At 46.2% G+C, this 26,403-nt stretch overlaps 1 protein-coding gene across 1 annotated transcript in view; it reads right to left on the bottom strand.

Moving 5' to 3' along the window:
* The window catches only part of OACYL (O-acyltransferase like), a 61,928-nt gene that overhangs the window by 15,439 nt on the left and 20,086 nt on the right, over positions 1-26,403 (bottom strand). The window contains exons 4-9 of the mRNA NM_001433606.1: positions 20,325-20,466; positions 19,099-19,325; positions 14,446-14,625; positions 13,324-13,426; positions 6,971-7,072; positions 1,557-1,722 (exon numbers count right to left, since the gene is read on the bottom strand). Coding sequence (NP_001420535.1) covers positions 1,557-1,722; positions 6,971-7,072; positions 13,324-13,426; positions 14,446-14,625; positions 19,099-19,325; positions 20,325-20,466 — 920 coding nt within the window. The remainder of the gene's footprint in view (positions 1-1,556; positions 1,723-6,970; positions 7,073-13,323; positions 13,427-14,445; positions 14,626-19,098; positions 19,326-20,324; positions 20,467-26,403) is intronic.

The raw sequence follows: 26,403 nt of genomic DNA, 5'->3' as shown, positions 1-26,403 counted from the left end.
TGGTCTCGCCTTCTGGGACCAGGAGGGAGAATTGAGTAGGCGGGTGGGGGGCATTTCCATGGGAAGAGAAAGGAGTTTTGAGTCACAGTTATTTCGGATACCTTCTCTCATCTAGTGCTTGTAATGAGCCTGGATGGTAGGTATTATTACTGCCATTTTACAAACTGGAGATTCAAACAAGTTTTCTCTTTTTTAAAAAAAAAAAAGACAATAATAGCTAATCTCCTAGGACAGTTGTGGGAACTAAACTCTCTCATGTTACACGAATAGAAGGAGTAATTAATGTTACATGAGGTTGGAGCCACAAGAGTCGATGTTGTTCTCTCCTCCTCGCCTTGCCTCCCCCGTCAACTCCAGGAGGAGAGAATGTGTTCATTTAGAAGGGAGGCCTAGTGCCAGACGAGATTTTGTTGGAAACCCCAGAGTTCCCACTCTTGATTGACATGAGATCGTCTGGCCGAAGCCACACTGTCCCACAGTCTGTCCATGTTTGTGTGAAATGAGGCGGCTACCTGTATTTCTCCTTTAATGTGAGGAAATTCCTGGGGGCAACTCTCTCCAGTGCTTCAGAGGGAAAAGGTGCCTTGGTCTCCTCCCCAAACCCCATGGTCCAAGGGAGACCAGACTGACCCAACAGAAGCGACAGCTTTCCTCGTCGCAGTTACAGAGAAGTTCTCATGTTGGGGAAATTTGTGAGTACTCAAGGCTTGAGGGCCCTCACACCTCTGCTTTCAAGGATCTAAGCTGGGCTTTACCTCATAGAGACGAATGGCTGGTCTCCATATGGCTCAAGCCAGTCTGCATCCAGACCCTGTCACAGACATGAGCCCACCTGAAGGCAGTTAGCCGGTGATGTACACCCTGTCAAAGCTGCCGGGCACCTGCGAAGGGAAGGTGGCTGCCTATTTGGTAAGTGGTTATGTGCAGGAATTAGGCACGCTTTAGAGATTCTCTTTTCAGCTGCACTTCTGAGGCATACGCAAAATCAGCGATGTGATTTAATCACGTCTATTTCACTTTTATTCACTCCAAGTTCATTGTGAGGACATTAGGGCTTGAGGGAAGCCATGACGGATATAGAGCTTGTTGCTCCCAACCAACTCTGTCAGGTCTGGCTTGAAATTGCGCAGAATTCATTATGGTGAGCGGGTGGTGCAACGTTCCATCCCATGACAGGCTCTCTGCGTGGAGGAGAAAGTGTCCTTTCCCCTGGGGGCCATATGGACTGGAATGGGCAGGAACTGTGATGGAGCAGGGTCAGCTGTGTCCAAGATGTGCACTTAGATGGTTGACCCCTCAGTGCCCACCACCCTGCTTCCTCCTTCTGCTTTTCCAAGCAACTGCTCCTGCCAAGACTAGTACGCACTCCATCACAAGAGGCTAGACTCCAGGCCCACAGCCCACCTTCCTACAGCATCACTATGACTCCAGAGAATAGACCCAAAGAAAGGGGTTCAGACTCAGGGTTGGTCCCTGGAAAGTTCTCCAAACCACATGAAGTGGGACTCTGCCTCTGCGCCCATCTGCCCTTTCACAGCCAACAACTTGGGACTCACCGCATTCTGAACCGACAGGAAATTATTTAGCAGCAGCAAATTTGTCCACCATGCTTGCCGGCAGTTATCCAGGTGGAACTTGGGCACTTCCCAGACAGGTCCCCAAGGAACAAGGGAGAACAATCCAACCAACAGGCACACGGAATACAAGTGAAGAGGCTGCAACCTGGTGGGAAAGAGCCGGGTGAGAGAAGGTGACTCCACGTGGGTTCTGTTCAGAGCCCTGGGTGGGCACACAGAGACGGGGTCTAAGATGCTCTAAAACAGATTGCACTGGGTGGGCAACCACCTCCCCACCCACACCTCAAACAGTCACACATCCGTGGGTTCAAAATCTTTTCTTGAGCACCTATCATGTGCTGACTACGATGCTGCTGATGCAAAAATACTGCTTTTCACTGAGGAAGTCATACAATTCGGCCACTGTACTGGGAGCTTTTTAGATATTTCTAAACCTCATAACACTCCTGTCGGGTACCTATTACCTCTGTTTTACTGATGAGGAAATTATAGCTCAGAGAATCTCAGGTGACTTGCCCAAGGTGGCCCAACCGTATGGCAGAACAGAGATCGGACACCAGTTTGTTCTTTCCACATGGCCTCCCTAGATGAAAATATCTTTCCTCCCTTCCTCTTTCCATCTTTTCCTCTCTCCCTTCCTTGCTTTATTTTTTCCTTCCTTCCTTCATACCCTACCTCCTTCCAAGCAGGATCTGAAGCAGCTACAAAGATGATGCACAAGGCACAAGGTGTCTAGACCAGCGCTGTGCAAGAGAAATATAATTCGAGCCACATCTGCCATCTAGTTTACATTTTCTGGTGGCCATATTTTTAAAAGTCAAAAGAAATAGATACGAGTAATTTTAATAATATATTTTATCTAGCCCAATATAGCCAAAATATTATTTCAACAAGTAACCAACATAAAAAAAACATTAAGCTATTTTACATTCTTTTTTCTTTTACTAAGTCTTAGGTGTGTATTTTACACTTACATCACATCTCAATGAGCCATGTGTGTCTGGTGGCTACCTATCGGACGTCGCTGGTCTAGAGTTTAAAAGTAAGGTTGTGGCAGGGAGGCGCACACACAGGAGTCTGGCATGGATTCTGGGTGGGCTGCAATCACAGCATTCTTTTAAAAGAGCAAATTTAAAAATTCAGGGTAGTGCAACCAGAGCAGAGCACGTGACCCAGCAGCACCTCCGAATATCTCAGTGGCGGTGTCAGGACCCAGTTGGTGGTGTGGCAGATGGGAAGGGCAGGTCTGTTAGAGGTGCCCCCTCCTAGCAGAGTCGTGGGTCAGCACCCAGCCTCTGGTCTGCACCCAGGACCCAGACCTGTTGGCCTCCTGTCATCCCCACAATAATAACATCAGTGGGCATGCAGGGAGCAGAGTTGGAATTGGTGATTAAAGTCAGAGAGAAAGGGCAGGGCTGACCATGCCAAGATGCAACTTCCCAGACCAGCTCAGGCAACAGCCACAGAGCCCTCTCTTGGTCCTGGTTCCTGCCAGATTCGCCGTCAGAACGAGCTGCCTACCAGCTGCTCCCACCGGCCTTAGGCTCCCACCTCCCTGGCCTCCCTTCCCACCATCTGTCGCCTCCCCCTCCCCAGAGAGAGGAAGTCATCCCCCTGCCCCCTTCAGAAGCAGAGCTCAGGTTAGACGCCCTCAGGAGAGAGTATGCGACAGGCAGCGTCCCCCACCTGTTATCCACAGGAGGCAGAGGCTGCTGTGTGGACCACACCCTGAGTAGCGAGGCTACATGGGAAAGAACAAGACACGTGAGCTCTAGTTTTGTCTACATTTTTCACGCTGAGAAAATCATATAACTTCTCTCTCCCCCCTGCTATGGAAAAGGGGGCCGATGATTGCTTAGGTTTTTCCAAGGAGGAGGATTCCTGCCTCTGAAGATTTTTTGAGAATGAGATCAATAAGAAAACAGTTTGAAACATTGAAAACATCATATAAATGTGCATGTGCTCCATTTTGTCCAAACCTCCAGTAGATTTAAAGTCAAAGTGGGTTTTCAAAGATTAGGAAGTACGATACTAGTCAGTGTCACAGAGGTGTGAGAAGCAGTGTTCTCACACTTGGTAGGTGGGAAGGGACATTGGAAAATGGCCATCAAAACATCAGATGCACTGAACCACCAATTCCACTTGTAGGAATTTACTCCACAAACATGCTCATACAGTTGCACAAAAATATACAGGTTAATACGTGATGGTCCACTCCCACACAGCACCACCCCAGGCAAGTTTAAAATCAGTGAGGTGGGTTCCTGCATGCTAATAGAGAAACACGCCAGCACTGAATCAGTAGGTGAAAGAAGCTACGTGCAAAAGTGTACAGTATGTAGGATAATCCTATCCACGGGAAAAAAAGTGCTTATAAATACATGGAAAGTTTCTGCAAGAATTCACAAGAAACCGTTAGCAAAGATGCCCTTTGGGAAGTAAGACTGGAAGGGGGACCCTTAGTTTTAATAGATAACTTTCTTTTACAGTTAGACATTTTTATCACAAGCTATAAAAAAATCTAATGTTTAAAATGTGGCTCCTAGTTGGACTAATCACAGCTTTAAGGGTCTGGAGCAACTACTCGCTCTGTTTTCCCCGGGATAATTTCTGTTCTGACTTACTTCTACAAGTCAGGTTTTTGCATTTTCTTATAACTTGCAATGGCTCCCAACTGCTCTTTGATCTCCTGCCCTGGCCCTCCTGCTCTTATGCTCTCTTCTCTGCCCTGCAGCCAGAGTGATTCTTGCAAAATGTAAATCAGACCACACCCCCTACTGGAACCTTCCAAAGGCTTCTTTCTTGTCTCAGAATGAAACGGAAAGTCTTCAAGGTAGCCCACAGGCCCTACACACCTGGGCCCTCGGTGCCCCCATCCCCACCTCTATGACCTCATTTCCTCTGCTCCCTGCATCCCTTGCTCCAGCCCTGCACCTTTGGGCTCTTTGAGGTTCTTCAAACACACCAACCATACTCCCTCCTCAGGACCTTTGCACGTGCTTCCCCCTGAGCAGACCCTCTTCCCCCACAGCATTTTCCTTGCTTAGAATATTCCTGTACTTCCTTTAAGGTTCTTGGTAAACGTCACCGTCCCTGACTACCATTCTAGAGGAAGACCCCGTCTTGCTTCCTTCTCCAAATTATCTCTTTGTGGCACTTATGGTTACTGACCTAATATAAATTTATTTGCATATTTATTTGTTTCTTTCCACTTGGATGTAACCCTCCCATGCCCGAAGGCATGTGCATGGCTGATTAACAGCTGAATCCTCAGAGCTGAGGACAGTGCCTGGCACACAGTGGTCCCTTGACAAATACAGACAGAGTGAGTGAACAAGTGGCCTTATTTCCAGTCCTCTTGGAGGTAAATAGGCAAGTAATAAGTCGTAACTGAGCCATAACAGTGAGTTTTGCTGGCATGAATGAGAATATTGAAATGACCAGGAGCATGGCTGCTTCTTCACTGGGTTTACCTTAAGGAGGGTGAGTTCAAACTATGGGTTGGTGATACTTCCCGCCATTTTCAACATAGCTTTTGTCCCAGGTTGGACTCACTGTCTTCCAGGCTCCAGTGTGGCTTCTCCCAGAGCTCCCTTTCTCAAGAATGTCACCACCATCTGCCACATCACTCAGGCTAGAAAATTCTATTTGCTCTGTCTCCATTCCCACCACCAATTGCCAGTCCAAATCCTGCTCTCCTGCCCAGATATTGCAATAATTTACTCACTGGGGTCCTCGCCTCCATCTCACCCTGTAAGGCCCCCCACCACCACCCCCAGTGCACTTGCTGCTCTCACTCCTGCTTTATCTGCCTGGTCCTCAGTCCCCAGCTCCAGGATTTTTCCTGTGAAGCAAGTTTCCCAGGCAGAATTTGCCATGTCATTGGATCCCCCACCCCAAGCTCTAACTAACCCATCTTAGCGTTTATTACTAAGAACCCCTGGCCTGAATACCAGTCCGTTTCCTCCAGTAGACTTCAGAGCAGGACAGGCTACTTAACCCAGTGCCACCTACCCAAAAGCTATTGAAAGAATAGGCATTCTGTCCTTCCCAGGATGAGGGCTAGATTTAATAGAGCTTGCAAGGAACCACAAAGGCCGATGGTGAAAGGAAGTCAATAAAGGTCTATTCCATAGCTCACGGTCATTCTTAACCTATTTATAGGAAAAGTTAAAGGGTGTATGTAACAACAATAGTAACAACGATAACTTATACTTACTGAGAGCTTACTAGGTGTTAACGCATTTTTTTAAGTTCTTTACATACGTTATTTCATTTAATCTTCACAAGAGTCCAATGAAGTGAGTGCCGTTATTCTCCCCATTTTTGAGAAGAGAAAACTCAAGCACAGAAAGATTGAGACATTTATTCAAGGTCTCACAGCCGGTAAGTGATGAAGTCAGAATGCAAGCCCAGCAGACAAACTACAGAGTCAAATCTTACCCACTCCATTTTACTAGCCCAGAAGATTATTTCAACATTCTCTTTCCTAGTCATGACAGTGTCATGTAACAGGAGGGACATGGACCATGAGTAATGAAACCCGGGCTCCAGTCCAGCAATGAACCATGATTTAGAAAACGTGTGAATGGAAGCATCAGGTTGCGTGAGTTGAAGTTTCCCCTTCTCCCACAACGTCGACTGTCTTATAACATCACTGCCACTCTGTTATCCCACTGATTCCATGTTCTTTCCCCCTATTTCAGCCCTTCTGCTCCAACCAACCGCACATTCACAAGAAGACGATCATCCATCCTGCCTCCCTCTCAGCAGAACGACCATTATCTCAAGCTTCAACTAGCCCCTCTCCTGGTTGTGTCTTATTTTATTTTTATCATTATCATTAGTGCTTTTATTTATGGACCAATTAATACCCAATTACAGGAGCCATACAAAGTCTCCTCTTGACTATAGATTCCACGTCAGAATGTTTATTGAAATCTGCTGCCCATCTGATGAGGAATAATGATATTTTTGGCAGTAAAAGAAACCAGTTTTCATGGTATTTGTCCTAAAAGAATTTGAACTACAGTCAAATTCTATAGTCAAAAAACTATATGTCGCTTAACGACAGGAATACATTCTGAGAAATGTGCCATTAGGCGACTTTGTCTTTGCAAAAACATCACAGATGGGATAGCCTACTACACCACCTAGGCTATATGGTACTAATCTCATGGGACCACCATCATATATGTGGTTCGTCATTGACCAAAACATTGTTATGCAGCACAAGACTTATATTAAACCAGCAAAAACCAACTGTATTTAAGGAAAACTTTTCTCTCAGTTTATTTTTCTTTGAAAATTCTTTCAAAAGAGGGTTAAAGACTGAAAACTAACAAATTATTACATAGCAGTAATGAATTGAGAAATTATATAAATAAACCTACCTTGTAAGGCGATTGAAATAGTATCTGAGTATGACATTAGCAGTTATTCCCTTGTCTGAATTCTGCTGCATCTTTAAAAATGACCTCGCACTTAACCAGCCGCTGAGGGAAAGAAAAGCATAGTCATAGGAATTACTTGTTGATGAGACAGTTCATTGGTTGATTAATTCGGTTGTCTCTATCAAGATAGAATAAGTTACTCTACAGGAACAAAACGCCTCCAAGTCTTAAAACAATAGTGTTCTTCTGGCTCATGTTACTTGTTCACAGCCAGTCACCTTGGGGTCAACATTTTCCTCACTATGGGACCCAGGCTGATGGGGCAGCCACCATCTGAAAGTTCACCAGTGACCATGGCAGAGGACAAGACAGTTCTGGAGGGGCTCAAACCAGCAATTAAATGCTCTAGTCCAAAAGTGACACACGTAAAACTTTTAGCCTAAGAGTTTAAGGCTCTTGGCATAATGACAATACCAGGTACCACTCATTGGTCAGACCTAGTGATGTGGCCCACCCAACCACAGTGGGGCCAGGAAGCAGAATGTCACCAAGTGCCTGGAGGGAGGAGATCCAGAAATATTTGGTGAACAACACTAATAACTACCACATTAGTCTCTTGCAATAATAACGTCAAGGCCTCCCATTTCGGTACTACCACTCATTTTCAAAGTACTTTCACTGATCCGATTGCTTTTGCTTCTCCAGCCATACCAAACAACTTTGCCATAAATATTCACTGAGTGAGTGATCAAATAGAGGAATAAACAACCCTACTAGGCAAAAGGGAAGATATTACCTAATAGGGGAACAAAGACTGTTATGTGGGTTGCCCAAGATCCCAGTTGGAATTCTTAACCAACATATCCTGATGACAAAGTCATTACCCAGAATGTTCAGCTAAAGAAACCGAGGATATGCCTTTGAGTTATAACTTGAGGGTAAGCACATTTGTGAGTGTTTCCCAACCTTCTGACATTTATACCAATAACACTTGTGGGTGTTTCCCTAAGGAACAAATGTATTTGCTATTGCAAAAGAAGGTTGTGCATGTCGGGTGGGACTTGGAAGGGATCCGGGCCTGGGGGGGTAATGTCTTTATTCTCTGCCAGCTAGATTTTCTTTTAAAATGCAACAAGCTGGATTCACTATAATAGGAACAAAATTTATAGAGACATGTGAAAGAGAGCACTGAGATGTACAAGTAGGACAGCCAATACTGATCCCAGCCTTCTCTTAATTTCAGGAAAGAATGAATGAGGGGACTGAGCAATCCTTTCTTTTCAGAGTGCCTGGCTCCTCCTCTGCCAGCATGGTTGCTAAGCAAGGCCTGGGTCTCACTGTGTGTGGGCATGCACTGCCCAGCCTTTAAGTTCATAAAGACAGGACAAAGAGAAAGGCTGGCAGGAAGACAGGCTCAGAGCAATAGAACTAGTTCTAGGAGAGTAAGGAGATCCAGAGACCTCAGCAGACTGGGACAGAGTAAAATCCTGCAATAGAGAGCTATGAAGTCGCCCTGAGGGGTGGAAAAAGATTCCAAAACTGTCACCAGTGATAAGCAGAGTCTTCAGTCTTACCCTGTAAGCATATTAGTGATGTAGGGGAGGAAGACATTTCCTCTACCCACTCTAGGTCCTTCTGGCTGGGCTATGAAGTATGAGACAGAATAACAGGAGAAAATTAAACAAAGCTTTATAACATGTATATATGGGAGAGACTCATGAAAAGCGAGCAACTCGCCAAAACGGTGGAGGGTCTCATTTTGAATACCATCTTCAGCTACAAAGGAGGATGTTGGGGGTGGGGGAGTCAGTTATGGGAGATTACCAGAAAAGCACAGTAAACAAGAGTAAGGTTATTATGCAGATTTAAGGCCTTGCCTTCTGCACTGATAAGAGTTTCTAGAGATAAGGTCATCCCCTGTTCTTCCTGGTACAGAGAGGGAGACACATTTACAGATGGAGATTTCCCTTACAAATGTAAATGTCTCAGGCTGCCCCGTGGCCCAGTGGTTAAGTTCTCGTGCTCTGCTTCAGCAGCCCAGGGTTTCACCAGTTGGGATCCTGGGCGTGGACATGGCACTGATCATCAGGCCATGCTGAGGCGGCATTCCACATGCCACAGCTAGAAGGACCCACAACTAAAAAATACACAACTATGTATCAGGGGGCTTTGGGGAGAAAAAGGAAAAATAAAATCTTTTAAAAAAATGCAAATGTCTCTTATAAAGGGTACCTTCTGCTTTTCAGAGTTTCTCTCATGTCTGCAGTTTTTAAAAGTAACCAGCCCAAAATAATCCTCATACCAAAGAGACATATCTTGGGGTGGCCAATTCCAATCCCTCACAGTGACACAGTGGTTAAGACATGGTTTCAGCATGAAACAAACATTATATTTAACTTCTGGCCATACTCTGAGCACCACTGATAAAAGACACAGTACTCCTCAGGCCCCAGATGGAGCCAGGTGTCAGGTATATGGTCTTGAGGATAAGGAGGGTGGCAAGGGGTGGGGGAGGGAGCGTGGCATTTGTCGTTTTCTTGGATGTCTGGAATTTCAACAGCCTTGGCCTGTTTTGTATGTCTCAGGGCCAACCCAACGGCTTCTCTGTTGTCTCAGATTCCCACTGATGGCCCAGGGATGGCCAGTGACCTTTCATGCCCTTCATTCTTCCCTCCAAGTGGCAATTCTCCAGCTTGCGTCTTGGCGTTGGTTCCAGCCATCCTGATCTGCCCTGGCTGGCCTCCCTCCAGGGCTTAGAGCTCTGCCAGTCAGTCCCATCCAGCATATGGTGCCTTTTTTGCCTTGTTCTTCCCAGTCCCCTTGCAGGGAACAGAGTTCTGGTCTTTGCTGTCCCATGGATGCACCTCCCCACTGTCCAGGGGGCCTCCCTGGACTTCACCTGCCTGGTTAGACCCCGCTATGCTCTCCTGGAAAGCCTGGTGCCCAGTGATTCCCAAATCACTTCTGGGTTTGCTGCCCATGATGGACGCTGCACCGTGCCTTCTGGGATACTCTCTGTTGTCACCTTGGCCACCTCCGAGGTAGCATGAGCTGCCACCCTAGTGGACAGGTCTCAGATCATTCTGTGCCCTACTTTTTCTGCATTACCCCAAGAAACTATGATGTCAGAATCATGCCAGAGTCTTGAGCTAGAACAATTAAAATAATTCTGACAGCTATTTATAGAGCAGTACTATATGCCAAGCATGGTTTTAAGCACTGGTGACAGCAAAACACACAACAGAAAAAGTCCTGCCTTACATTCCAGTGGAGACAGACAATAAATACATAAATAAAATGGCGTCTATGGTACGTTGATAAAGAGGAAAAATAAATCAGGAAAAATGAAGTAGAGAGTGCTAGGTGGGTCCATTTTAAACAGGGAGGACAAGAAAGGCCTTGCTGTGAAGGTGACATTTGAGTGAAAACCTGAAGGAAAGGGAGCAAGCCACTGGGACATCAGGGAAGTAGGTGTTTCGGAAAATGGATGGTTCTTAGCAATCCCTAACTATTGTTCTGCCCAGCTTGGGAGCTGGTTCTCTCCTAATCCAGTGGTTCATACACTTTTGAATGGCATGGACTTGTAAAACTAAAAAAAAAAATTGGGGCACTTATCAGCAGATTGCTCTGTCATTGTTTGCTGATGACAACCTCTCCAGCATCCATCAATTTGTTCCCTTCTCTTCAGTTGTTCCCAACATACTGTAAATATGTTCTTGACTCTCCTCTCTTTAAATGACCTCTCTCTAAGCCCCATAAACCCTACAGCAACACTCCATTTCTTTTCTCCCTCAAACAGCAAAACATCTTAACAGAGCTGTCCACGGTCAGTGTCTACACCCTCCCACCTTTGCCCCACTCCAGTCAGGCTTCCATTTCTACTCTTCATGGCCACTCTCATGACAGGGTCACCAGGATGCCTCCAGTTGCATATTCAACTCCCACAGCATTGAGCGTTGACAATGTTCTTCCTTCTTGAATTGCTTTCTTCTCTTGGCTCGCTGGTCCCCATGGTGTCTTGCTTATCCTCCCACTTCACTGGTCACTCATTCTCAGACTCCTTTGCAAGCTCCTCCCCTTCTTCCCAGCCTCTAAAGGTTGGGACACCAGAGGTCCTAGGAGTCATTGCAGATCTGTCATTCCATTCTCCTCCCAGAGTGATCTGATTCAGCACTATGGCTTTAAATGCCGCCTGTATCCCAAGGACTCCAAAACTGGTGTCTCCAGCCTTGACATTTCTACTGAGCTCCAGGCTTACATAGCAAACTGCTTACCTAACATCTTTATGCGGATGTCTGAAAAGTTCCTTACTCTTAAATTGCCCCAAACAGAAAGCTCAGTTTTCCCCTCCAAATCCTGCTTCTTCTCTAATCTTTTCCATCTCAATGAATGCCATCACCATCCACTCAGTTATCAGAGTCAACCCCTAGAAGTCGTCCGTCCTCGACTCCTCTGTTTTTCTCACACTTCAATCCAACCCATCGACACGTCCTAACAATTCCACCTCTGAAACGTATCTTGAACATGTCCTTTTCTTTCTATCCCAGCCACCTCAGTCCAAGCCTTATCATTTCTCGTCTGAAATACGACAAAGTTCACCTGATTGATCTTCCTGCTTCTGTTTCTGTTTTTCTTAGATCTCTTATTAACATAGAGCCAGAGTGATCGTTTGAAAATGTTAGGTCATATCACTCTCCAAATTAAAGCAATCCAACAACTTCCCATCCGAGCAAGATTCATGGCCAGACTCTTCAGTATGGCCACAAGGCGCTACATGGTCCAGCCCTGCCTGTCTCTCTTGTCTCCATCTTCCCCGCTCTCCCCACCCTGCACTAGACTTCGGCCTTCTTCTGCTCCTTTAACAAGGCTCCCTCGCTCTTGCCTTAGCACTTTCGGGCTACTTGCTCCCTCTTTCTTGACCTGGGTTTTCCCATGGCTGGCTCCTTCTTGCCATTAAGGTCTCAGATCAAATAGCCCCTCATTCAGACAAGGCTCCTCTGACCTAATCGAAACAGCTTCCCGATCCCTCTCACAGCCTCTTGTTTAATTTCTTTCCTGATATTTATTACTATCAGATAATTTCTTGTTTATTCACTTATTGCTGGAAACACACACACACACACACACACACACACACACACAGACTCTAATAGAAGCACCATGAGAAATCCTTGTTTGTTTTACCCACTGCTGTATCCTTGGGGTCTAGAACAATGCCTGGCAAATAGACATTCAATGAATCATGATTGGATAGATGAATGCTTAGCATTTGATAAAAACATCACAATCACCATCTCCCTATAACAGAAGGGATATTTAGCCCAAAGAGGTAGAGGCAAGGCAGCCCAGTGGCTGGGAACATGGACCCTGGAGTCAGATTGCAGGGGTTTGGATTGTGGGCCCACAGGACTATCCCCTCAGTCTCCATTTCCTTATCTTTAAGATGGAGATTTAGCAGTCTATCCCTACAATGGAATATTACTCAGCCATAAAAAGGAATGAGCACCGATACGTGCTACAACATAGATGAACTTCAAAAATATCATGCTAAGTGGAAGAAGCCAGGCACAAAAAAACACGTGTTGTGTGATCCTTTTATGTGAAATATCTAGAACAGGTAAATCAACAGATACAGAAAGCAGATTTCCAGGAACTGGAGGGAGCGGGCGCTGGGAAATACTGCTTAATGGGGATGAAGTTCCCCTTGGGGATGATGACAATGTTTCGGACTAGACAGAGTGGTGGTTGCACAACATTGTGAAGGTACGAAATGCCACTGAATTGTTCACTTTAAGTGGTTAATTTTATTTCATGTGAATTTCACCTCAACAAAAAAGAAGAAAGAAAAAAATGGGAATTTGAACAAGAGCCCCTACTGTGTAGGGACATCGTGAGGATTAAGTGGGGTAATGCTGCAAAGTGTCTGACATTTATCACACAGTTAAGGAAGTTGATCTCTTAGTAGTTAATTTAAACAAACAGAGCTTTAGGAGACATCACATCATTTTCTCAATTTTTCACCTTTCCCTGGAGTGAGCGCTGGCAACTTTATCATGGATTTGCATCAGTCCATGAACCAGAATTTGAGAACCACTGAAACAAACAACTTTGATAAATAAAATCACCTTTCGTAAAGACCCATTTTAGAGAGCCATCCTAACTCATTTAATAAATTGGAGATAGAAAAGAGAGGAGCTGGTCACAGCAGTACTGTCCAGAGATGGACAGAAACAACATCCAGGGAAGAAAATGTATGCTGTTCAGTTTTTCTCACTAAAGTGAGAATGGCCACACACACACATCTGCCCAAACAAACAGCAACAAGCACAAGAGCAGAGAAGACACCTTATTACCTGATCAGGAAAAATGTGTCAACCCCCAGATAGAAAGGGCCACTCCGGGAATAAAGGTACAGTGGGTTTTTGAGCACTCTGGTTTTCCATTCAAGCACATTATCTGTAACAAACGTAAAAAGCAGCGTCTTTTTGTTTAATAGAAAAAAAACATGTCATTTATCCTTTTAGAGAAAGCAAGGGGAATACCGTCAAGCTTCAGATGTCTTGGGAAGGTTTTACGAGTCTTGTAATTAACTTAAGAGGAGAAATTGGGTCGGGAATAAAAGATGGTGACCAAGGGGGCTTGCCTGGTGGCGCAGTGGTTAAGTGCACACATTCTGCCTTGGCCGCCCAGGGTTCGCCGGTTTGGATCCTGGGTGCAGACATGGCACTGCTTGGCAAGCCATGCTGTGGTAGGCGTCCCACATATAAAGTAGAGGAAGATGGGCACGGATGTTAGCTAAGGGCCAGTCTTCCTCAGCAAAAAGAGGGAGATTGTCAGCAGTTAGCTCAGGGCTAATCTTCCTCAAAAAATAAAAATAAAAAAGAGATGGTCACCAAGGTACTAAATCGTAACTAAGGCTTCGAGCTCCCTGTGCTCACAGTGGCCACACCCCTCTTAGGGCTACAGCAGCATCACAAGTTCAGGGTCTGGTGACAATCTCCTGGGAAGTTCTTCAAACTGCCCTGGGCTGGCCCCCTGCCCTCAATTCTGATATGTATGTTTGGCCCCCGCTTAGAGAGTACCCCTGCTACCAATGAGAGTGCTCCAGGCATGTGGAACACTGATATAATACTAATGCAGAATGTTTATTTATGGTTGCCTGTTTATTCACGAGAAAAAAAAATGTTAGTTTCTGGCTTCGTTAATTATGACGAGATTTTGACAATGATAATACTCAGGTACCACTATTCACCTGGTAACCAGGTGCCTGATGTATACCTAGGAGGAGGTAAAGCAGCCACTGGAGACTGGCCTGGAAAACTCACTCACGGGAGGTCATGGCTATGTCTCTAACGCAGAAGGAAGGCTGCTCGTGGGGATGCTGCAGCCTCCCGTCCTAGGGCCCGACACGATTCCCTCCCAAGGAAGAGTCTCTCTTCCTTGACTGCTCGTAAAGGCTCATCGGCTGTCCGCACCCAGAGACAGCCACGCGGTCATCTGACTCGTGTGCCCCGACATGATCCAGAGGAGACTCAAGACTCGGATGCCATTCAGTGCCGAGCATGTGCCTCCTGGCATCCTTGTAGTCCAGATGGCAGGCACGTTCTTCTGCCAAGAAAAGCATCTCAGAGCACGGTCCATGGCTCCTAGAAATCCTGGGCAAGAGCAAAGGTGTTACTGTCCACCCTGAAAGCCACACCGATCCACACGCTGCCCCACAAACAGGAACCAAACCATGCACACTGATGACCTTGGCTGTCACCGGACGCTCCCTCGCTGTGACCCTGGACTACTCAGCTCAGTTCTCATGGTCCCCTCCTCATCTTTGGACCTTTGGACTTGACCCCCTTCCCCTGCGAAGCTTGACTTTCCTTATCAGACTTGACCCAGGGTTGGTGCCTACACTGCCTTGCACAGAATACGCTGCCCAAGATCAGGCCCCCGCGATGTCAACCCCTACCCCCAGCCCTGTTTCTCCAAGGGTTGGGGGGAAGGGGAGCTTTGACATCTTTAAGAATCACATGCTCCATAAAGCCAGCATTTCACTTGAAATGGCATCCCTGCTGCTCTCCCAAGAAAGAACCACTTGCAAACAGCATCCCTATTGGCCAAGTCACAGGTGTGGAAACAGAGGGGCATGTGGCACAGCAGCCAAGGGTGCGGGCCTCAAAGTTAGATGCTCCTGGCTCTGAGTCTAGCTGTCATTATTAGCTCTGTGACCTCTGGCAAGTGAATTAACTTCTCTGGCCTAAATTTCTACATCTGCAAAATGGGAATCAAAGTAGATCTTATAATCTTGGGATTATTATGAAGACGAAATGAGATAATGTCACAGCTACCACCATCACGATTTTAAGCCCTGTTGCTTTAGAAATAGTTAATCCCTTCTACTTAATTTATTCCCCTTAATTTTTTTTAAATTTAACTCATCCTAGGAGCCAACTAAGTGCTGGAATTGTGACACGGGTGCCTCCCGAGCTCAAGCTGGCTCCAAGAGACTCATTATTTTCTCCTGAATGTAGCTTGGTGCCTTAAACATTGTGGGCACCAGAAGTGCTTGCAGAATTAAAACTTCTTTACAAGCGAGATCCGGCTTATAACCAAGCTCTGGAAATCCAAATCAATTTCTTAAATGGAAGAATGTAATGACCTCATATTTTGAGGTTGCAGCTGTAAATACGAGTTTTTCCATTGGAGTCGCTCTCGAATGGTCCTGCCTAAAGGCGCGAGGCTCACCCTTCCACTTAGAGGAATTCACTCCCCAGGAACTGGCTCTGCGACGGCACCATCAGCAGTGCTGGAACCACCAGGTGACCTGTGTCCTGGCTCCCCTCAGCATCCTGAGAAGCCAGGTAATGCCAGGGAGAGACCCAGGACCTGGGCTCTGCTGAGTTCCGCCAATTCCTTAACCTCTCAGAACTGTTTTCCTCCCTTCTAAACTGAGCGCAGTTTTTGGTGGGGTTCTTGTGAAGAGTGGAGAACAACATTTGTCAACCATCAGGCCCCATGCCTAACTTGATGAGCAAGCACTGAATACATTTTGCTATCAGTATTATTTTTTTCCCATCTAAATTCTATTTGTGGATTAGCTTAACTCAGCTTATAAAATTGCCTGAAAACAACCGGTCTACAGAGAAGACAGCCTCTCTGAGTCCCGTTTCGCTCACTTGTAATTGGAAAGTATTATAAAGCACAGGGGCACAGGAGGATGGATGAAACAATGCATGTGGTCAGTGGTTCTCCTAGTGGGGGTTCCGAACCAGCAGCTTCAGCATCACCTGGGCACAGTCCAGGCCCCATCACAGACCTGCTGAATCAGAATCTGCGCTGTGACAAGCCCTCCAGGTGACTCCGACACTCACCAAAGTTTGAGAACCACTGGGTCTGACGGTGCCTTAAGCCACCTTGCAGCCCCTTTGGGTTCTCTCTGTTATGATTACTGTAAGCCCACCTTAAGCAACGGACCACCAAGAGCCCTGACCTCTGGGGCCTGAAATCCATAGCTACTAACTTCATGAAAATGTCCTCAAACATTAGCTCATATTTTCCCATCTAAAAGCAGAGGACGGCTCATGTTATGGGAAATCACTCTAAGCAAATGCAATGATTATTTGGAGGATAAAGAACCAGGAATTCAAAATATCCAACCTGGCTCTAAATTCTAGAAGACTCAGCGGTCTTGGGTTGGTTTGACTCACTGGGGAGTGTAAAAATGGAGAGGAAAAAATGCTGATTCTGGGGGTCTCTCCACCTGGATTTTTATGTCCAAACATTCAGGAATGTGATGTTTTACTCTGATTGGATTGAATACAAAGAAACTGCTACCGCAACAGAACATGGAAACCCCGATTTTGAGGCCACAGTTAAATGTGGCTGCTAAAAAGCTAACACACACTTAGTGTTCGATCATAGAGTCTCATTTTGGGGGAAGAACCTAAAGTTTCGGTGACCAATTCCTGACACCATACCGGCTGTGCCTGCCCTAAATCCTGTGATCTGACCTCAAAGGGCAGGCCTCTGTGGGTTAGCCCTCTACCCGATGAAGCGGTGGTGAATCTGGGGGACCATATGCTCACCCTCACCCTCAATCTGACAGGTAGAAGCTCTTAGCAGGTCCCTGGAATCCAGTTGACCTCAGCGAGGTCAGTGTAGCCCAAGCAAGTGGTCTTGGCTAATTAAAACCCCGACACCTTCCTCCCTCTCCTGGCTTAAGTGAAGAGAATGAGGAAAAGAGCAACAAATTAGGAGGAGGTAAATACATATTATCTCATTTAATTCCTTCAACAAATCCCATTCTATGTCCCCATTCTACGTATGTGGAAACTGAGGTTTCTAGAAGTCAAACAGTATGACCAAGGGTAGAGATGGAAACCAATGCAGGTTTGACTGGGGACCGCTAAGCATGTGCCATGCCCACTGTGGAACATTCTACACGGCCAGGGAGCAGAGAGAGTTCCTGAACCGAACCACATCATGTGAAAAATAATTGAGGGTTTCTGAGACAGGGGAGACCAGCAAAACTGTCCTCAGTATCTAAGGAGCTGTAACAGAAACAAGAGAGTAGATTTACTTTTTGAGGACCCAGGGGGCAAAATCAGGGCCCATGGGTAGAAATTATCGGGCAGCAGGAACTGATTACAATCAGGCATCACTTAATAATGGGGATACCTTCTGAGAAATTCATCCTTAGGCGATTTCATCACTGTGCGAGCATCATAGAGTGTACAAACCTAGATGGTATAGTCTATGACATACCTAGGCTATATGGTACTAATCTTATGGGACCACCATCGTATATGTGGTCCATCATTGACTGAACCATCGTTATGCGGCGCATGACTATCTTGTGTAGAAGCCTGACGATGAACACTTCCTATCGCGATGGGCTCAAAGGGAAGCCACCAGGCTGGTAGATAGCTTCTGATTCAGGGAAGGGGGCTGCACAGAGACCTAAGCCTTCTCAGCTCTTGTATCATCTTTATACAAATATGTTTTTTGTTGTTTTTCTTGTTCTTGGGGCTTTTTGTTGGCATTGCTACTGTTTTTGTTTTTGCCTGAAGACTCAGACAGGATTTGATAAAATCATCACTATACTTTCCATTTTGGGTGTATTCCCTGAAGCTACTTTATCACATATCCATATTCTTCTGGTCCACTCAATGAAATTTTATTTTTATCCCTCTCACTGGAATAAGGGAAGGACAATTGTGTAGACCTAAAGAGGCTCTGCGAAAAATTATTCCACATTTTTTTTTTTTGAGGAAGATCAGCCCTGAGCTAACTGCTGCCAATCCTCCTCTTTTTTTGCTGAGGAAGACTGGCCCTGAGCTAACATCCATGCCCATCTTCCTCTACTTTATATGTGGGATGCCTACCACAGCATGGCTTGCCAAGCAGTGCCATGTCCGCACCAGGGAGTGGAACCCCGGCCGCCGAAGCAGAACGTGTGCACTTAACCACTGTGCCACCAGTCCAGCCCCTTCACATGTTTAAAGGTATTGGCATGACAAGACTATTCTTGTTTTAGAATACACATGTGTGTATATGTGTGTGTGTGTTCTCTTTGCCTTGCCGTATGGACAGGTGGAAATGAAGGTAATGCTCTTGATTTTTAACTAAAACACAACACAGTTTGACTCATTGCTATCCAGCCTCTCACTACACTATGCTGGGGTTTCGCCTCTTTCTGTGTGGTGTTTTAATCAACTTGTGTTGCACGCTGGCTCCCCTGGCTTCGATTTACATGTAAATCATTCTCCTCCGTGATGCCAGGAAGGTTCTCTGAGTCATCTGTGTAGCTGTGACACTGAAAATAGACATTGTGGTTATGGAATTGTTCCTTAGAGGATTACTATAGCAAAACCCAAGCTGTGTTCTGACCTCGTCTTTGAGTAGCACAAAAACACACTGGATAATTGTGCCCAAGAAATAAAGCAGCATTTTTCCTGACCTCGACTTAACACACTGATGGTAAACAAAGACTGGATTGTGACGAGCGGGGACGGGCCCTCCACGCTGGCCTTTAGAAGCTCTTGGACATTCACCACACTCCGGCACCGTAGGGATTATTTTCCAATTGTGTAGTCATCTAAATCTCATGAGTTGCCCTAGTTTATTAAAACGCCTACTTTTTCCTCTGCTCGGGGCTCCTGACAGTGAGAGATGGGCCGGGCAGTCTGTCCACTGGATTCCGTCTCCTTGTTCACTCCTCTTCGTCTCTCTCAAAGGCATACTCCCATAACTGGCCGAATGTGCCCCAGATGCGGGTGATGCTCTGGGGTCTGACCCCCACCCTCTGGCTGCCACGTAGACAGTTCCAGCCAGAGGAAGGGCAAGGCCCAGCAAGGTGAGGAACCTGCAGGGAGAAGACGCACACCTGTGACCAGGTCTTACCTCCCACCGACACCACAGTGAGATGCAGAGAAAACAGCCCAGCAGAAACAAAATCACTCAAGCCCCCTACTAGAATACAGGTAAATCTTCAACACTTTTAAGGGTTGGAAGTAGTTTTCTAAGAATAAATAAATGAAAGAAATTACAAAGTAAAAGCTTAATGGAGTTCACTAAACTCTTTACGAAAATTATTTAAAAAATTCATAAACAAACAAAAAGCAACCAAGACACTGAGGAAGACACCTGGAGCTGATATGACTAAGGATTCATATCTTTCCTCTATGTAATGAACTTTAAAAATCCAAAAATCCAACTAACGCACACATGGAAAAGGGAGTGAAGAGTATGAAGAACAGATAAACTTAGGAAAAAAACCCTCATTACCGATTTTTTAAAATGTAAATTAAATCAATGTATTTATGTATCAGATTGGTACTAGTTTTTATAAAGGTAGTTTTGGATGCTGGTGACAGGGTGATGAAACAGACGTGGACATCTCCTCCCGGGGGCAAAATAAATGAGGTTTTTTCCAGGAAAGCTCCTCATCAAGTGACTCGAGTTCCAGGCCAGCAATTCTGTTTCTATTGGTTTGTCCTGAGGACAACGAGAGATGCAAAGAAGTAATGGGCCAGATGCTGAAGTGTTTGTGGGAGAAGCAATGACTCAAATAAAAGAAATTAATCTGCACTGGTCACATGACAGGAACAGGAATATTTGGGGACAGGATATATTTCTCAGTGACTCTGAAACCCAATCACATTTGGGCACGGCCAGCCTTTCTCTTGAACACTTGCATTTTCTCGTTTAATGTAAATGGTGATCTCTCTGTGCACAGGCAGCATTGGCCAGACATCATGCAATGAATGAAAATTAAACGGCTAAGTGCAGTGGGTGAGTGGAAGTTGATAAAACAGCCCCAACATACACATCCCAACCAGGTACCTCAGATGCTCGTACTCACAGACACACGGCAACAAACGTGTCCAGGGGAAACATTCCAGCAGCACATCTGGCTATAACCCCACTAGACGAGGAGGAAGAATTTATAGTAAAGAGAGAGAGAGAAGGGGCCAAAAACGAAGCATTTCTGAATCTTAAAACATCTACCAAGAGAAAAAACAGATTGCATTAATTATATTCTATTTTGCAATAAATACCTTACACTTTTTCAAGAGCTTTCATATCTGTTATTTCAAAACAAAACTTTGACATTAAAAAGGGTGGCTGGCTTTTAATATATCCGATTTACAGATGGGGAAAATAGGGCACAAAGATGCTGAAACTCACAGAACTAGGTACTCTTCGCCCAGCTGGAGGTGGGCCACGGTCTCCCAATCCTCAGCCCACCCAGACTCTCGCAACCTTTCTGAGTGCACAGCCCGGGAATGACAGACCTAAAAAGGCGCCACTGTCAGTTCAAGTCCCTTTGTGAACAGGTCCCCACCAGAGAGATAAATGCAATATGAGATGCAAAAATATGATGGAAGCCCACAAGCTGGGGAAAGGTGCCGTCCGAAATTGAAGCTAGAAGCACCACCTTGGGACACAGCTCATTAGTCACCACAATATAGTTTGTAAAGGTTTTAGTGGTAAGACGAGGGCAGTGGTCTCACACTTTAGCGTGCCTCAGAATCCATTACCTGGAGGGCTTGGTAAACAGGTTGCTCCCCACCTCCCCTCCCTGCGAGCTTCTGATCCAGCAGGTCTAGGGTGCAACCTGAGAATCTGCATTTCTGACAAGTTCCCGGGAGCTGATGCTGCTAATGAGGGTGCACACTCTGAGAACCCCAGGACCAGGGGACTTAGCAAAAGATGGGGACACAGCATGGTTTAATAAGACAGTAGCCCCAATTATAAATAAAAAACGCTTCTGTTTATTAAGTGCCACTAGATATGAGACATGTTTTGGTCATTATTTCTACTCTGTCGACAACCCTACAAGGAGCTATTATTTACCTGATTTTTCTTTTAAAGAAAATTGGCCTCAGAGGAGTTTATGAACTTGAGCACAGTGGTTAAAAAATAGGTTCTGCAGTTTGGAAGCCTGCATCCACTCCTTACTATATGACTATGGGCAAGTTATTTATTTACTCCACGCCTCAGGTTCCCCCTTGGTAAAATGAGGATAATAGTACCTACCTCCTAGGGTTTTTGTGAAAACTCAATGTAGCAATAACTACAAAGTGCTTACAAAGTGCCTGGCATACAGTAAGAGCTCAATAAATGTTGATTGTCTTTATTATAATTGCTGCTAAGTGGCAGGGCCAGAACTCACTCCAGGTCTGTATGAACTTGAAGGATGTGCTCTTTTTAGTTTCTCATGCTATCTCATCTTACCACACTACAGTGGCTAGACTTGCATTCAGGAGCCTTGAGTCTGAGCCAGCTTGCTGTGTGACCTTGGGCAAGTCACTCCACCTCTCTGGGTCTCATTTCCTCATCTGCATAAGCAGGAAGGGTGAGTTGGACACAATGTATCCTAATGTCCCTTCTACCGCCAACACCCACTGTTCCCACGAGTCTATGACCAGAGGGTTTCTGAAATGTCCAAATAGGCCACTAAAAGATTGAATAATATATGATTAATTGTGATTCTCAATTAAGGGTGGAGACAAGAAGGAGCTGTACATGTGTGCTCAACACTGACCAAGAGAGTACTCGATGGAGTACATGCCCACAGTGGACACGCAAGCAGAATGCCTCATTGTCCAATTCCATTTGTTTTCAAGTGATGCCCCTGAGCTACCCCCTGCTCCAAAAGTACTTCCTACTTTGGAATTTCAAAAAAAACCTCTTCTACTGAAAAAGAAGTGTACTGAGCAGCTGACATGTCTATTCCCCTTGGAAGCTCTATTTCTAATTTTAAAGGAATCAACAAGCACTTTATTTTGTCGATCCACCACCCCTGAGCCTCTGGGCAGTGTGAACCAAGCCCCGGAGACTGAGACTGACGACCCTGGATGAGCTGAGAACACCCGGGCCTGCAAAGGAAAGCCCAGCTCCATTCCTTAGGGCTCTACATGCGACAAAAAGTACAAGACAACAGAACTAAGAATAAAATGATAAAGTTCACCTCTGGGCTTTCCGATTAAATTTCCTTCACCCTCCATTGTTTTTACAAGCATACTTTTTTGTTAGACCTGAATCCTCCCTTCCCAGGAAGCACAGGCTAAGCGCAGCTGGAGAATGTCCCCCAGTCTCTCTGACGATGGCCTCTGCATCTCAATCACAGAGGAGCTGCCTCCCAGGCCAGAAGGCAATTGAAGGAAGTCACTACAGACTTCAGCTCAGCAGGGCCGGCCCGGGGACTCCCTTCCCATCAGCTGTTGACTCGTGGATGAAACCTGAAGCTTTGAGCAACAGTGTCCGGACCCTGAAGGACACAGGAGACCTGGGTCCTCCCTGCTGAGTGGGCAAACCTGGAAGTCGATAACAATTGTGTCCCCGAGGTTAACACCGCCCCCTGAACCCCAAAGCCATTCCAGGCTGGTTACTTACGAAACGACCCTCCTGGCTCTGCCCAGCTCCATCATCATATCCACTTTGTAGTTGGGCAGTGACTTTTAATCCTCTAAATAGCTCTGGCCCAGCCATGAAGCCAGAACAACACTGGACGTGTGCGTGCGTGCGTGTGTGTGTGTGTGTGCACGCGTGTTGGGGAGGTAACAGAAAGGGTTAGACTTGGTTACACTGGAGGCATCACCAGTTTTGGCCTCCAGACACTCAGGCCCATCCCTCCGCAGGATCCTGCCACCCCTCCAGCTCCTGGCCCGTCCCTTTTCTCTTCCCATGCTCTGTTCCTTACAGGCAGGAGTGTGGACCACCAAGGCTCCACCCTTCTAACCCCACCCCCACTGCAGTCACTCCTTGGAGGGTGCTGAGAGCCAGCTGGGCAGGGAATTCTGGGGTCCTAGACACTCAGGACATGGACTGGAAGAGAAGGGGCAGGCTCCAGGTCGGCATGTCCTCTTGGCCCTAGAGACATCTCATCCCATGGGGAGGACACAGCCAGAGGAAGGCCAGAGGCGGGGACCCTAAAGTATGGGGCCCAGGACAGGGCCCTCCCTGCCCAGGTCTGAGGGCTGCACTGCAGACACCCCCACCACCCTCCCAGAGCACCCGCCCTCCTCTCATGTTCATCACAGACTCGGGGGAGGAAGAGAATGAATAGAACAGCACTGAGCCCTAGAGGTCCCCAAATCAGGTTCAAAGGGACTTTGAAAGGGGACTGTTATGGACTGAATTATGTCCCCCCCAAATTGCTATGTTGAAGCCCTAACCCCAAGACCTCAGAATATGACTGTATTTGGAAGCAGGGCCTTTAGAGAGGTGATTAAGGTAAAATGAGGCCATGGAAGTGAGCCCTAATCTAGTCTAACTGCTGTCCTTATAAGAGGAAATTTGGACACAGACGTGTGGGCACACGGCCAGAAGGTGGCCATCGGCAAGCCAAGGAGAGATACTCAGGAGAGACCCACCCTGCTGACACCTTGATCTTGGACTTCCAGCCTCCCAGAACTGTGAGAAAATACATTTCTGTTGCAGAGGCCCCCCCTAGTCTGCAGTATTTTGTTAAGACTGCCCGAGCTGACTAAGGCACAGATGCACCAAAGCCTGTGCGCAATGGGGCAGCCCTTGGGCTGGGAGTCAGGCCAAGGCTGTCCATGGTGGGGGCTGCCTGTGGATGGCTGGCTTTCCTGGGCTTGTCCCATCTCACCCAGTGACCCTAGCCAGTGTCCTCAGGCCCCAGTAGCACTGAGGAGAAGCACCCACAGGCTGATCTAAATTCTGCCGTAGAAATAAAGCAATTGGCAGCCCATGCCCATTCGGTCAACCTTAAGTGTCTACACTGTGCCAGAGTCTAGGTCTACACAGGGGAATAGGAAACCTTTATTTGATCTCTTTCCCAGCAACATCTCACCATGCCCGCCTTCACTAACACAGGCCAGCTCAAGCCATTGCTACTAAATTCCGCTTCTACCTAAACCATGTGGCTCTCTTCCCCTGGCGCCTCACAGCTCCTTGACATGTCTGCCTGTCCCCTCACTCAAGGTGAGATTGAGCGTTTATTTCCTGACAGTGTTTCTGATAGCTTCAGGCACACATACTTTCCTTCTGTAGTTTTCCCCAAATGAGTAACTCCCAATTCTTTTGATTCTCCCCCAACACACACATGTGATGTCTCACACAAAGGCAGATATAAAAGTGCTCAATAAATATTTTTGGAATTAAACTGAGAACAGAAAGTGGTATTCTGTGAAATGTTTTGGATTCCTTTTGAGCCCTTAGTCAGAAAGGCACTTCTGTGGGTAATTCACGAAGTTATTATTAAAATAGCTCCATTTTCTCAATCAGGGAATCCCTGAGAGATAGTAGTGGTGGGGGAAAGTCAACCCTTGCATTCTAGCACCATTGTTCTACAATAGAGGCACATAATTCTAATTATAATAGGCAAAGCAAGATGAAATTAGCCTAATAGTGCGTTGACAGCTTATGGGAAGGAACTATTAAACATTGATTGTAAGCAACTCAGTACTCATTGCTTTGGGCCACTGCAAACTGAGACAGGGTGATCATCATATAATGTTATAAAATTTCCAACAGCACAGGAGACAGACTGAGAATGAGTCTGTAAGAATGAAATATGTAGCCCTTTGAAGATGAATCTGGATAAAATTTGCTAACTCAGTGTTAACAGACCCTTAAACCAAGCCCCTTCTTTTTCAGCTCAAGGCTGTCCCTGTGACCAGGTAAGGTCATTCGCCTCACAATTAAATTTCAGTGGGGGGCCGGCCCCGTGGCCAAGTGGTTAAGTTGCCGTGCTCCACTTCAGCAGCCCAGGGTTTCACTGGTTCGGATCCTGGGCGTGGACATGGCGCCACTCATCCGGCCATGTTGGGGTGGCATCCCACATGCCACAACTAGAAGGACCCACAACTAAAAATATACAACTATGTACTGGGGGGCTTTGGGGAGAAAAAAGAAAAATAAAATCTTTAAACTTCAGTGGGATTTGTCTAACTTTTATCAGGCACATTCTCAATGCAGGACCCTGGGCCAAGTCCTGACTCCCTGTTGTGTTTAAGGACCTCAGAGTATTTAGCCAAACTAGACACTAGGAATTAGGTAGTGTTCTGGGTTGAATTGTGTCCCCCCAAAAAATGTTCAAGCCCTAACCCTTGGGAAGTGTGAATGTAACCTTATTTGGAAATAGGGTCTTGCAGATGTATTCAACTTTAGATGAGGTCATACTAGGTTAGGCAGGCCTCAAATCCAGTATGACTGGTGTCCTTACACAAAGAGGGAAGTTTGAACATAGAGAAGAACATCATGTGATGACAGAGGTAGACTGGAGTGACGCATCTTAAGCCACCCAGTTTGTGGTACTTGTTACAGGATCCCTAGGAAATGGAACACAGTAAGGAACACCGAAACACTCAGGTGTGAATCGTTAGGAAACTAGACTATACTGGGTTTGTGAGCATCACCCCCCCAATTTTATCTAGACTCTCAACACTCTGGTGTTACATATTTTCATTCTCCAGAACTCACACAAAGTCTGTTGGTTAAAATTTTGTACATCCCATGGCAACCACACTGTGTAGTTTTTTGCCTAAAAGCCACACATTCTGACCTGCCCAGAATCTTTTTCTCTCTCCCTGCAATACTGGGCTCATTTCTTCTTGGCTTGTCTGCTACCGTCTCCACGTGGTAGCTCCCTGCCCTCCTGCCCTAGATGAATAAAGTCTGCAGAACAGATTCCTCCTGTTATTGCTGAGCTGGTTGCCCCCACATCTGTAGGGGAAATATTGGCAACTCCATCAAAAAGCTTTAAGGAATAGCTGACAAATCCTTTCCAGATGGGGGCCTTTTCCCCCGGGCAAACATGTTCCCATTTCTGCCTCTGCACAGAAGCTAGAGAAATGCCTTGGCAGTCAAGACTAAATTCCACTAACATATCTGCCCCCAGTCAGCTCTGCTCACCCTAATCAGGCCCTTCCATTTTCCCAGTCCCTCCAGGAGAATCATCAAAATATCTT

This window comes from Equus caballus, chromosome 8 (assembly GCF_041296265.1).
Source record: "Equus caballus isolate H_3958 breed thoroughbred chromosome 8, TB-T2T, whole genome shotgun sequence".
In the NCBI taxonomy this organism is placed as follows: Eukaryota; Metazoa; Chordata; class Mammalia; order Perissodactyla; family Equidae; genus Equus; species Equus caballus.
This window is presented reverse-complemented; position numbering and strand designations above follow the sequence as displayed.